The sequence below is a fragment of the Caretta caretta genome, chromosome 5 (assembly GCF_965140235.1).
Source record: "Caretta caretta isolate rCarCar2 chromosome 5, rCarCar1.hap1, whole genome shotgun sequence".
Taxonomy (NCBI): domain Eukaryota; kingdom Metazoa; phylum Chordata; order Testudines; family Cheloniidae; genus Caretta; species Caretta caretta.
In genome coordinates, this window is record NC_134210.1 from 13,195,800 (window position 1) to 13,210,286 (window position 14,487).

Sequence of the window (14,487 nt, forward strand, 5' to 3'; positions counted from 1 at the left end):
CAGGGGGCTCATCAGGGGTGGTCTGGGTGCAGGGGGTGGGGCTCAGGAGCAGGGATTTGAGTGGAGAGGATCTCTGGATGCAGGGGATGAGGCTCAGCGGGATGGGGATTTGGGTGTGGGAAGTTCGGTGGGTGGGGTTCTAGGTGTGTGAGGAACTGTGTACGGGGGCATCCAGATGCACAGGGTTGGGCATATGGGGGAGCAGCTCCCTGTCCAGTAGCCCCTCCCCCCATGGCTGAGGCGTGATGGGGGCAGGAAGTGGGGGTGGGGGGCCTGCAGAGATTCCTGCAGCCAGGGGAGTTTTCCGGGGGTGGATTTGACTTGGCCTTGGCTGCTCCTTGCAGGGGAAGAGAAAATCCCATCTCTTCTCTCCTCCTCCCCCCCCCCCCCCCCCCCCAGCAGGGACTAGCAGCTGAACCCGATGCGGGATAGGAGCACTGGCTGAGGCATCCATAGTCCCTACAGTGATTTACCTCTCTGTTGTCTGCTCCAGGTGCCTGAAATGGTGCGCACGTGCTGCTGGGGAGGGGCGCACGACTGTTCTTGTGGCTTCCCTTTGCTTCCCCCATCAGAAAGTCATTTTTCTGTGGGGAAACAAAGAAATCTGCTGGGGACATGAATTCTGCATGTGTGCAGTCAGTGCACATTTTCCCCAGGAGTAATAGAGCAGTAGACTGAGAATCATGGCCTCTTGGTTTTATTCTTTCTTCTGTCACTGTCTTGGTGTGGTGTTTGGACAACTTTTTGTGCCTCAGTTTACCCATATGTAAAATGGAAACAGTAATACATGTATTACGGAGATCTTGTGCGGTGTAATTGGATTTCTGAAGTTCTTTAAGAGAACCTGATTAAAGGTTAGAAAGAAATGCTTAGTATTACTATGCCTGCAGTTAATGCATTGAGGCAGAACCCTTGAGTTTTGCAGTCCTTCTGGACCAATGCCTAAATTGTTCACAAGATGCACTTTAATTCAAATAAAGGTGCACTATTTGACAGTGTGTAAATTAATATTGCATAAGTTTTTATTGCTTAAATAGAAGTCAAAATGAGCCTATGAGTTGATTGCTGTGAAAATACTTTCTTCATAAAGATCATGTTAGATATTTAGGAGTATCTGACAGTGCTGTTTTAAAGAACTGTTTTCTTAATCTTCAGACAAACATTTGTTCACTAAGAAAAAGGACAAAATTTTTGTTTTGGCTGAATGGAATTCTTGGACATTGTGTAATTAAATATCCATTTGAGCCTGTGAAGTTTTACAAACTAGTTTTCAGTGCAGTGGTTTTCTGATTTAAGTTGCCTGCTTGGCTTTCTCTTAAGGTTACCTTGAGAACTTATGTAGCATGTTTCCAGGAAAGGGTGGGAGTATTTCAGCATCATCTTTTTGCTTTTCTTTCCTCTTTATATTTCTCAAGTAGAACTAAAATAATATTTCTTAAGATTTGTTTTTCCTTAGCTTCTCCCATTGACATAGCTACCTCCTCTCAGGGATGTAGATTAACTACGCTGACGGGAGAATCTCTCCTGTCATTGTAGGAGCATCTTCACTTAAGCGCTACAGTGGCACAGCTGCAGTACTGTATGTGAAGACATGCTCTAAGGCACCAGTCCTCATGCTTCTAGCTGGAGAATTTTTTTTTTTCTGTGAAGCAGCATTGTGCAGATGTTGATTTCAGAATGGAATCTTTAAAATCATCAATCTGCAAGGGGCATGTAGTGGTGTGATTTCTGGGGTCTAGCGGTGATACGGTGGTAGCAAAATCTTCATGTTCTTCAGTTCAGGGGCAGACGTGGAAGAATATACACATACATCTGCAAAGATCAGGCAGCTGAATTTTCACACCTCTGCCTGAGATCTTCCCCAGGGACATAACATTTCTTTGATCCCAGTGAGAGGAAAACAGGGAAAGTTATGGTGCTCAAGAAAGAGTATCATGAAATCCAAAATTTCCATAAACACGATTACAAGATCAAGCTTTGGGATTTACAGTGTATTACCTTGTGTGCAGGTAAATAGTGGAGAAGCAGCAGGCATCTGTATCAACGGAGATGAAGCATGACTGCTGAACATCATGAACCATTTGCCCTGTTGACTTCTGTATCCTATGTAAATCTCAAGTTCCCAGAGCTTCCCCTGGCCCAGGCATATACTGCTTCCCTTCTGACTCCCTAGCTCAGAAGGAAAGGAAACCATGGACTTGATCTCCACAAAATTTTCTTGGGCCCTTAATTCCCATATGGTATAACTTCTCTAGTTATAGCACTGGAGAAAACTAATGTAGACAAAGCTTGGATGGACTCAAGGTTAAAAATACCTGAGCCCACATGAGTCTTGTCTACTCTACTGCTTTAACCAGTGTGACCAACAGAGAACTGCATCCATAGCGAATTACAGACAAAAAAAAATCTAATGTAGACAAAGCCTTAGGATCCATTCCCTGGTATAATACTATTTTTGACCTAGGACAAGTCACTTAAACTCTCTGTGCCTCTGTTTTTCCATCTGTATAACTGGTATATTAATAATAATGAGATTTGCCAGTGAAGTACATGAAAGTATTCTAGTTTTAGGATGCTTTTACATCTCAGTATATTCGCTTTCCTAGTTATAAGTTTTTTTTTCTTTTTTGATGTACAGTAACACCCCGCTTAACGTCCTCTCGCTTAACGTTGTTTCGATCTTACGTCCCTTCTCAGTTACAGAATATGCTCGATTTAAAGTTGTGCAATGCTTCGCTATAACGTTGTTTGGCTGCCTGCTTTGTCCACAGCTGGCAGCCCTCCACCAGCTCCCCTACACCACCCCCCACAGCGCCTCCCACCCGCCGGCAGACCCCACAGATCAGCGCCTTCTCCTTCCTCCCCCCGCTTCCTGCGTGCGGCAATCAGCTGGCTTGCGGCGTTCGGGGGGAGGAGCGAGGACTCGGTGCGCTTCCCCCCTTCCTCCCCTGCCTCCTGCCCATGGCAATCAGCTGGCTTGCGGTGTTCAGGAGGCAGGGGAGGGAGGGGGAGCCTGCACGCCGTGTCCTCGCTCCTCCCTCCTGAACACACCACAAGCCAGCTGATTGCTTTGGGCAGGAGGCGGGGGAGGGAGGGGGGAGGAGCGAGGATGCGGTGTGCAGAGTAAAGGGGGGGGGAGAAGAGGCGGGTTAAAGGTGGGGGCTTGGGAGAAGGGGTGGAGTGCGCGGGCCGAGGGTTGAGCCCCCCACCCCTGGTGCTTGCAAAGTAGGGGAAGCTGCCGCTGCTGCTGCGCAGTGTGCTTCTCCTAGCCTACTGCACCTTCAGCCTCCTTGCTTGTCTCATTGTCTCCAGTGCAAGTGGGCTGTGCCTGTGTGGGGTAAGGCAGGGGCACCTCCCAACTATAGTACTGTACTGTATGGCAAAAAATTTCCCTGGAAATTAACCCCCCCTATTTACATTCAATCTTAAGGAAAAATTGGATTCGCTTAACATTGTTTCACTTAGTCGCATTTTTCAGAAACATAACTACAAAGTTAAGTGAGGAGTTACTAAAAAGAAAAGGAGTACTTGTGGCACCTTAGAGACTAACCAATTTATTTGAGCATAAGCTTTTGTGAGCTACAGCTTACTGTAGTCTGTTGTAACATTTGAAAAGAGGCAGAGAAAGTGGGTCTTATGCAGTTATATATTGTCTATAAGAATTCTCTTTAGAAATTAACAGCTTCAGACGGACCTTCTCCTATTTTGTTTCAAACTAGCTTTGCTCATTTGAAGTACTGTCAGATGCTCTTTCTCTATATACATCACCATACTTGCTTCTTTAGCATTTGTAATTGTGATTCCCGCTTAGCAGTTTCCACTTTCTCATTTAGCAAACCTTGATTTGTAATACTTGTGTTTTTCATGGTGCCCAACACTAATATGGCAAGTTTATTTCCTTGTTGAAGTACAATTACTTGTTGAAGTACAATTAATAAATGTCAGCACAACGCTGTGAAAGTTTTGTTAATTTAAACTTTCCTTCCTTCACTGGTCTGACGGAAGTACATTTATGACCCCCCATAACTGTAGTGCCTGACACTCATGACACTTAGGGAGGAGTGAAATATATTTAAAAAAAAAATCTCAAGATTTAGGATTATTCAAGGGATTGGTAACAGAATCTAGACCTTTTCCCAGCACCCTCTGGGGTAAGGAATACTATTATTCCCATTTTACAGAGAGAAACTGAGTAACAGAAGTACCCAACGTCTCATAGGAAGTCTGTAATGGAGCAGGGAATTGAACCTGGATCTCCTGAGTCTAGATTAGCACCTTCCCCATTAGACCATCCTTCCTATGGGGATGGACAAGGATGGTGTCCCTAGCCTCTGTTTACCAGAAGCTGGGAATGGGTGACGGATGGATTGCTTGATGATTACCTGTTCTGTTCATTCCCTCTGGGGCACGTGGCATTGGCCTCTGTAGGAAGACAGGATACTGGGCTAGCTGGACGTTTGGTCTGACCCAGTATGGCTATTCTTATGTTATACAAGTACTCATTGTCTTTTTCTAGATCCTACAGAAATAGAGCCTTTAAAAAGCCCTCCCACAAATTAGAACATAGCACTGCATATTTTTCAATATAATGAATGTTGACAGTAGTAACTATTAAATTACTTTGTTTAGCACATACCAATTTTTAGGCCTAAACAAATTGTCCCCTTTAACTTACATATAAGTGGGAATGATAATTGAAAGATTTTTGTGTGGTTTTACGGTATGTTGAAGTCAAAATTAAAGTGTGGATGGAAGAAGATCTATGATAAAGGTGGAAGAATTAATGCTATTTTTATTTATAATACTTCGGAGGTGCTCAGACACTACAAAGGTTGGGGACCTACAAGTTAGCAGCTTTCTAGACAGCTTGATTTTAACGTTTAAGATGGAACAGTGCTGATCAAACTATAACTTGAAGTAAAAGATGCGATTGAAACTGTGTGTGGATAGAAAGTGTTTCTTGTCAGAAGCTGTACCATCTTATGCTGTTCCCTTGACAGATCTTATCAGCAAAACCAGGTCAGGATGGGTCAATACTCATATCCGAGACCTTCAAGGAGCACCTAAATGTTGTATGAAGTATTGTTAGTACTTCACTGTAAATGAACCATCAGTGCCACTTCTCTATGGGCTGGTACTAAACCAGTGCCTCAGCAGATTTAGTGCTACTGGAAGTGGACTGCTAACACTCATTGGGTTCCCACTGGCATGGAAACTGAACAATGTTGTCACCCGTAAAGGTGTCCTCCCCAGGTAGAGGACTTCAGGATTTTGGGGTTTCAGTATGTCACTTTTTACCAATACTGAAGTTTCCTTTAAAGTGTATTAAAAATTACTTCTAGATAAAAGTTCAAAATCTGCTTATATTGTATTAATTTAAACCTTCCAAAGTAAGAGTTTAGAAACTGCAGTTGTTTTTATTTCTGATCTGTTGTGATAACTAGCGCAGTTTGAAGTGTATTTTGTACAATGATAGTGCCATCTTTCATTAAGAGGGAAAGCATTAAGCATGTCAGTGTAACAGACTGAGTTAACCAGGAAAAGGCAGAAGCTAAAGAAAAGTACCACAGCCAAAGTTGTAATGTACCTTACTAGCTTTAACTAAATAAATAAGTGGTCTCACTGTGTGAAATTGTGGACATGACCAAAAAAGTAGAAGTGATTCTGCTATTTGAGTAAATTGTCATTACTGTTCTGTTCTTATGCAGGTTGCTTTGCTGTTGAAAACCTAATCTAGTTCCCCCAGTCCTCTAGACTCCATGCTTTGAGACAAGGAGGAGCTTGGAATTCTGAAATGAAGATGGAGGCAGTGGGAAAAGTAGAAGAACGCATTGACTCAGAAGTCTCACCAAAACTCTCTGAAAAACAAGAGACAGCTCCTGGTGAAGATGGACCTATAGAACTAGATACGTGTGCTCAGAAAGATGGTGTGCCCATTGTAGCAGATTCTATGGTGCTCTCCTCAATGCCGTGCTTACTGATGGAACTGAGACGGGACTCCTCGGAGTCTCAGTTAGCATCAACAGAGAGTGATAAGCCAACAGCAGGCCAAATTTATGAGAGTGACTCTTCTAATCACTGCATGCTTTCCCCTTCTTCCAGTGGGCATTTGGCTGATTCAGATACGCTGTCTTCTGCAGAAGAGAATGAGCCCTGTCAGGCTGAAGCTCCTGTAGAGGGAGACCCTTCTGGAGTTTCTGGGGCTGCAGCTGGGAGAAAATCCAGACGGTCCAGGTCTGAAAGTGAAACATCAACTATGGCTGCCAAGAAAAATCGACAGTCTAGTGATAAGCAGAATGGACGAGTCACCAAGGTAAAAGGTCATCGGAGCCAAAAGCACAAAGAAAGAATCCGGTTATTAAGACAAAAACGGGAGGCAGCTGCTCGCAAGAAATACAATCTGCTGCAGGACAGCAGTACCAGTGATAGTGACCTGACCTGTGACTCAAGCACGAGTTCATCAGAAGATGATGAAGAGGTTTCAGGGAGCAGCAAGACAATCACGGCAGAGATACCAGGTAGAGGATGTTTTTTAAACTGAACTGTAAAGCGCCTGACATCGTTTCTCAGCTGTCATGCTAAATTAGATGAGTGACACTTGAGAAAAACCAGGAGAACTGCAGCTCTGTGTAAATTTGAAGACTGCAGTGTATTAACAAGACATGGCAAATTTTAAACTCTGTTCTGAGGTTTTCAGTTTGCTTTTGCACAACAGAAAATTGTACAGGTAAATTGTAGAAGGGACTATCTTGGAATTTTCAGATTTTTCTTTGTAAACCTATATGAACTCTTATCACTGCTGGTTAGATGGTAATAATCATAACAGCATATTTAGCCAATACATTATTATAAGTGGGCATCCGCACTTTAATATATTACAATAGCACCTCTGCATCTGTGTTTGGAAAAAATATGGCATATCTATTGCCCATTTTACCATAAGGCCTCATTCTCCAGTGTTGCACTTATGCTGTGCTTTCCAGCTTTACATTTCAAATAAGTAGTTTACTTAACCTTTTTGTTCGTTACATTCATGCAAATTGCAGCTGGCCACTTACTTTAGGGCATAAATAAAATTATTTGTACGTGCCCCAAATTGTCCCCACTCCTGGTGTTTCAAAATTTTAGGAGTAAGCCAATTCCATCCTTCTCTGTTACATGAATCTATAATTTTTATATTTCTGAATTCTCTGTTACATCCATGTTGACAAGCTGGGTGCAGCAAATTATTGGGGCATTCTCATGATTTTTATAGCAGAAGAAAGATAACTTCTTAAAGTTTCTCATCGGTTAGACTTCATTATTTAATTGGTGCAAATACCATGGTCAGGATTATGTGTGAACTATTTTTCCAATATACTATACCTCAAAACCTTCATCGTATAGCAACGTTAAAAAATAAAATAAAATTTAAAATAAAGTTTTTGGTTTGCCAGTCTTTCCTGGGTGGATCTGCCTTTTCCCCCTTTCTGCTAACTAAAGAGGATGTTTGGGGGATAAACTGTATGCTAAATAACAGCATATTTCTGTAGTTTAAAGGAAGATTTAAAGGAAAATGGCAGTCTTAATAACTTTGACAGCTAAAATGAATGAATATATAAAAAAGATGAATTTACCTACGATTTTACAAATAGCTGTAACTGTTTCAGCTTATTTTAATAATGGTGAATGGTGCTGGTCTGTCTGTTTGAAAACTGCTATTTTGCTTATACTCTGTAAGGCTGCATCTCTTTGCTAGGATGTAGATTGAACACAGGAAATGCAGTTTATCATTGGAAGGTATGGGAAAGGTACAGACTTCCATAATTATGTGGTTAGTTCTGTTCTTTTTGTTTTTTTAAAAAAAGAGGTTTATTTAATAGTGGTTCAGTAGCTATATTTACCAGTTAAAATAGTTCAGTGTGACTGATAACTTTGACAGTCACTTGTCTCATTATTTATTATTTTTAGAGTGCCCTCAGCACTTGGGGCCTGATTCAAAGCCCATTGAAGGCTCCCATTGACTTCAGTGGGCTTTGGATCAGGTCCTTCAGAACAAATAAATAGACCAGGCCAGTTTTTCAAAGGTATTTAGCTCCCGAAAGTTGCAGATAAGCCGTAGTGGGGTTTTCAGAAGCACCTACACACCTAGCTCTCATTGATTGCAATGGAAGTCAGGTGCCTAGGAATTTTTGAAAACCTCACTAGACACTTGGCTGCATCTTTAGGTGCCTACATACCTTTGTAAATCTGGCCCTCAGTCCTGGCCCTGGAGAGCTTGCATTCGAAGGGCCTGATCCGGTGCCCACTGAAATCGATGGAAAGACTCTCATTGACTTCAGTGGACATTGCATCAAGGCCTAATTTTACATGTGACACAAGGAGTGAGCACACAAAACACTTGGGGACAGCACTGACCTGCATATCTTCTTTCATACCCCAGGTGTTCTGATGGACTCTAAACAGTGGGTTTCTCTTTGACTGTTCTTTTTTTTTTTTTAAGTGATGTTTAAGACATACTTCGTCTTTTTAATGAATCCTTGCTAATTCTTTCACATTTCAGTTACCCTTTAAATGAGAAGGGTTGTGAGAGAAATGATCCAGAACGCATCCTATTGCTCTGTGTAGGCTAGTGAAAATTAATAGATTTAATAGGTGTACTTGAGCCTTGAATCTGACCTGAGTTTCTAGCTCTCCCATTGTAGATGGATCGCTAATGATCTGGCCTGGCTACTTTTACTTAAAATAAATATTTAATTCTGCTTGATCCTTCTTTGAATTGGGTGAACTGGTTGTGTTAAAGTCATAATTATTTGACTTAATAGAGAGCATTGAGAAAGCATAGCGAGTTGACATTAAAAAGAAAAGGCGGACTTGTGGCACCTTAGAGACTAACAAATTTAAATTTGAGACTAAAATAAATTTGTTAGTCTCTGAGGTGCCACAAGTCCTCCTTTTTCTTTTTGCGGATGCAGACTAACACGGCTGCTACTCTGAAACCAAGTTGACATTGTGTTGTGAATAGGACCCTCAAAAGACTTAAATGAAAGACCACTCAGACACTAGTACAGGGTGGCCCAAAGTGCAGCCTGAAGGCCAAGTTCAGCCATATTTACCCTTATTGGTGATAAAAGGGTGATAAACTGCAGGCTTAATTGCTCCTGAACTTCTCTGCATCTATCAAGGGATATATAAGAACGAGCAAATGTGTTCACTTATTTTGAAAAATTCTGTACCTCTTTATGCAAATGACTTATGACACTAACAAGAAGCCAATGTAACCCTCAGTGTCATAAAGCTTGGATGCTCTTGCACTAATGAGTTAGTTTCAAGATTGGTTCAGCAGCTTACCATAGATGCTGTTTTGCAGACATGTCAAGCATAAGCATGAAAAATAGCTACGCCAGCAAAGATGCTCCAAGATTATAACTTTGCTATAGGTGTGTTTTTAGCACAGATATGAAGAGATGCTGTAAAAAAGAATAAAATATTCATGCTGTCAAACGTGTAAAATTATTTTAGTTAAATGGAAAAAAAAAGTTTGTTTTAAACCTGTGGGTAGTTTGAAAATTAAAGTGATGTACTTGGTAGGATACAATTGGGTCTTTAATGCTAAAGGATTTCACTGGACATCTTCCATTTTAAGAGTGCAGATAAATAATTTTTGAACCCCACAATATGATTGCTTTTGCAATGAGTTTGGGATGATTATTAAGAAGACAAATGTCCCAATAAATGCATAATGATGCCGTAAACATAAACAATCTTACTAACTTTTCTGCTTTCACTCAAACACACGATTTCTGAACCAGACTATTTTGCAATAGAATTTCAATTCTCAGTGCTAATCTGCAAACCTGATAATTTTCATTAAAATATTAGCAGTCTTATTTCACATCTCAGCAAAGGTTGAATAGCAAAATGTTATGATGAGGTTTCATTACTAATACTTCATTACAATTATAACTAGATTAGTGGCATACATGACAAAAGTACATTCTGTGAGGCAGTATTCCTGAATATTTTATTTTGTTCCTTTACGTGCTATAGGCACTGTCCCACACCCGTTGAAGTTAGTGAGAACCTTTTCATTTATCTCAATGGGCACTGAATTGGGCTCCATCCAGTCCAGTAAACCACAATGGCTTGCTAATTGATGCAAATTAAGATGCCTCTATTGTATTTTAAAGATTGAGCAGCAATATTGGCATACAAGATTCCTAAGCAATCCTTGGATATACGATGGCATTCACTTTGGGCACTGATAAAATATGGTACAGCAGCTTCTACGAGCACTTCTGTTATTGTTTAGGGTTTTGTTCTTTGTTGATTTCTGATTTCACTCTACAGACTGCCTTTGGATGAAGAAAACTTGGCATGCAAAATGATCCTAGGAATCAATATTTGGCTTAAAACAATTTGACACTTCTTAAAGTATAAAATATAATATAAAAACATAATATTGTTATTCTGCACACCATTGTGCTATCCTATAAGTCAAAAACAGTTTTGAATGTTAAAAAGGGCATTAATCCGTGTTTTAGGCTAATATATGGGGGAATATTGTTAAAAGCTGAAATATTAAAGTTGGAAAAGTTACATTTGTGAAATGGCAAATTACCTGTATATTAATAAGGATTTTTAATATGTAGGCCTTTCTAACACATGGTGTAGAGGGCCAGCACAAAGCATTTGAACCATGAACCATTTCAATTTCACCTAAGCTTCGTGCCTAGGTCTTTTGTTGGCCCTCTGCCAAGGAATGAATTTTAACTGAAGAGAATAACTGAGGATGATTATTCAAGAGCAGATACATTTAAAAATCTGTTTGGAAGGATTTAGCTGTAAGGTATACAGTTTTTCTTAAAAGTACTGGGCTAGTGTATCAACAAGTGAGAGACCCACTATTAATAGCTGGGGACAAGATGCAGCATACCATCTTAAACTGATCTTGCCAGATCTCATAAATTAAACAACATTGATCCTAGTTGTTGCAAGGGTGGGAGACCTAAAGAATGCACACAGTAGATTCCACTTAATAGCAATCCTGATATTAGCAACTTCTGGTTAATAGCAACATATTGCCAGGAACCAGTCCTATCCCATTGTCAGTTTGGATATGTGCAGAGTACCCCCTGCAGGCACGTTTGTGAGGCTGGAAAGGAAGTACTGGGACTTGCCTTCTCTGGTTACAGCCCTGCAAAAATACAGCACATCCTAGCCCTTCCTTCTGGAGCTTCAGCCTCTCAAACTTGCCTTCACACGGGAGGTATGGAGCTGTGGGCTGAGCAGTAGCAGGAAGAGGGGCTGCAGCCTGTATGCTGGAGCTGTGGTACTTCCTCATGTGCTCTCCAGGCTGTGCCATACCAGGGATCCCACACAGGGAAGGAAGCTCAGGGAGAGATACTGTAGAGCTCCATGGGTCCCAGCACTCCTGCTCCTTATGGAAAGCCCTGGCATCCAGGCTGCTTCCCCCACAGAACTTCCTTAGCTGCTGCCTTCTGCTTATCAGCAACTGATGGGTAACAGCAACTCTTTGCTGGCAACCGAAGGATTGCTAATAAGAAGAATTTGTTGTACATAGACAGTGTTGGTGATTTCAGTAGCTGGTGCTCTAATCTCTTAAATCAGTGTTGAAACCACTGCCCCACTGCTGAGGGATGTTATTCTGCTGGGACTGCTATGTTTCAGACGAGGCATAGTGTGTATATACTGATCCCTTTATGGTCACTGAAGATTCCAAGGTTGTTTGGTATCCTAGCCAAATTCAAAAGCTATAAAGTTTTCAGTTTACAGACTGCTGAGAGATCTATTAGATAAATGTTATTGTTTTAATATCATGCAAAAAGCACCTTGAAACCAGACTTTATGGCACGCAAAGCTGCCGATAAAATTGAAAGATTGACTGAGGCATGTTGCAATTAAGCCTCCTGTAAAATTTCATGTACAAAATCATACAACATCTTTTACTTAGAAGTGCAAAAGAAGTATCTCAAACTGTTTAATATATTTGCTGCTACTGTTAAGTTAAAGTGTAATTATACCCTGAATAGTGCCTCTTTAAAAATGATGTAGGATTACATATTTGTGACTCAACAGCTATCATATCAAATTCCTTCAGCAGACCTGTTAAAGAAGCATTTTTTTTCTAGCTTCTAGCCCTGCAAACTCATCCAGAGTTTTGAACATCAATCTGGATTATTTCTTACCCATCATCACCAGTGATAAAAAAGGATTGTGCGATTAGAACTTAGTTAACAAGTTGTTGGGATCTGATCCAAAACCCTTTGAAGTCTCCCATTGGTTTAACTGAACTTTGGATCAAGCCCTTGATGAGCAAGCATAAATAGAGTTCAGCTTACTCTTATTGTATTGGCCTGCAGTAATACTTAGGAGTAAAAAGAAGAAAATGTAAGTTTTGTCAGTAAATAGATTTGCTTCCTGTGTGTATATTCAGGGTCTCATCTGTTCGAGCAAGAAGATGCCATTTGTAATTATACTTTCTAATCACAACCTTGTTTTAAATAAAATGCAGCCAACTCAATTGAGACCAAATATTATCAGGGTATGTCTACACTACGAAATTAGGTCGAATTTATAGAAGTCGTTTTTTAGAAATCGGTTTTATATATTCGAGCGTGTGTGTCCCCACAGAAAATGCTCTAAGTGCATTAAGTGCATTAACTCGGCGGAGTGCTTCCACAGTACTGAGGCTAGAGTTGACTTCCGGAGCATTGCACTGTGGGTAGCTATCCCACAGTTCCTGCAGTCTCCTCTGCCCCTTGGAATTCTGGGTTGAGATCCCAATGCCTGATGGGGCTAAAACATTGTTGCGGGTGGTTCTGGGTACATATCGTCAGGCCCCCGTTCCCTCCTTCCCTCCGTGAAAGCAAGGGCAGACAATCGTTTCGCACCTTTCTTCCTGAGTTACCTGTGCAGACACCATACCACGGCAAGCATGGAGCCCGCTCAGCTCACTGTCACTGTATGTCTCCTGGGTGCTGGCAGACGCGGTACTGCATTACTACACAGCAGCAGCAACCCATTGTCTTGTGGCAGCAGACGGTGCAATAGGACTGGTAGCAGTCATCGTCATGTCTGAGGTGCTCCTGGTCGCCTCTGTGAGGTAGATCAGGAGCGCCTGGGCAGACATGGGTGCAGGGACTAAATGTGGAGTGACTTGAGCAGGTCATTCTCTTTAGTCCTGCAGTCAGTCCTATTGAACCATCTTATGGTGAGCAGGCAGGTGATACGGATTGCTAGCAGTCCTATTGCATCATCTTTGCTGGGCAGGCAAGAGATGAGGATGGCTAGCAGTCCTATTGTACCATCTTCTGCTGAGCAGCCATGAGATGTGGATGGCATGCAGTCCTTCTGCACCGTCTGCTGCCAGCCAAAGATGTAAAAGATAGATGGAGTGTATCAAAACAAGAAATAGACCAGATTTGTTTTGTACTCATTTGCAAACCCCCACCCGCCCCCCCGTCTAGGGGACTCATTCCTCTAGGTCACACTGCAGTCACTCACAGAGAAGTGCAGCGAGGTAAATCTAGCCATGTATCAATCAGAGGCCAGACTAACCTCCTTGTTCCAATAAGAACAATAACGTAGGTGCACCATTTCTTATTGGAACCCTCCGTGAAGCCCTGCCTGAAATACTCCTTGATGTAAAGCCACCTGCGCTGCTGATTTTAGCTCCCTGTAAGCCAACCCTGTAAGCCGTGTCGTCAGTCGCCCCTCCCTGCGTCAGAGCAACGGTGAACAATCGTGCATCTGAGTTGAGAGTGCAGTCCAGAACAGTCACAATGGAGCACTCTGGGATAGCTCCCGGAGGCCACTACCGTCGAATTGTGTCCACAGTACCCCAAATTCGACCCGGCAAGGCCGATTTAAGTGCTAATCCACTTGTCGGGGTGGAGTAAAGAAATCGATTTTAAGAGCCCTTTAAGTCGAAATAAAGGGCTTCATCGTGTGGACGGGTGCAGGTTTACATCGATTTAATGCTGCTAAATTCGACCTAAAGTCCTAGTGTAGACCAGGGCTCAAACAGTTTGCTATTGAATAGAGAACTTGAATGTTGAGTTTTAGCCTGTTTAGTATGAAAACAGATAAGTGATAAGCCCTTAAAACCGGGGCTCATAGTGGAAATGTCATGTGACCCTTAACTATAGAGAAAATAAGAACAGAATAATCTTAAATATTGGTAATTATCCAAAATTTAAGGTTTCTTCTACGTGTCTAATTTAAATGGCTCCTCAAAAGGAATGTATTGTTTAAATGACACTGTAATTTCCTATAAGAGATAAATCCCCAATAATGTGTTACTACCATATCTCATTATCAGTAAATTCTTGGTCTAGGTCGTCCAGTGATTTCTCTGCATTTTAAGGTATTTTCTGTTGTTCTTAAGATATGATAGCCTATGGATATTGTAAACAATAATGTTTGTTTACTAAGACACCCATATCCTATAGCAAGTCATTAGGTTTGTAAAGAAAATTGTAAACA

At 41.5% G+C, this 14,487-nt stretch overlaps 1 protein-coding gene across 3 annotated transcripts in view; it reads left to right on the plus strand.

Annotated features, from left to right (window-relative positions):
- ARK2N (arkadia (RNF111) N-terminal like PKA signaling regulator 2N) overlaps window positions 1–14,487 on the plus strand; it is an 87,553-nt gene that overhangs the window by 16,936 nt on the left and 56,130 nt on the right. For all 3 annotated transcript variants that reach the window (XM_048849609.2, XM_048849612.2, XM_048849610.2), the window contains exon 2: window positions 5,709–6,518. In XM_048849609.2, the coding sequence (XP_048705566.1) occupies window positions 5,795–6,518 (724 nt within the window). In that variant the 5' untranslated portion in view covers window positions 5,709–5,794. The remainder of the gene's footprint in view (window positions 1–5,708; window positions 6,519–14,487) is intronic.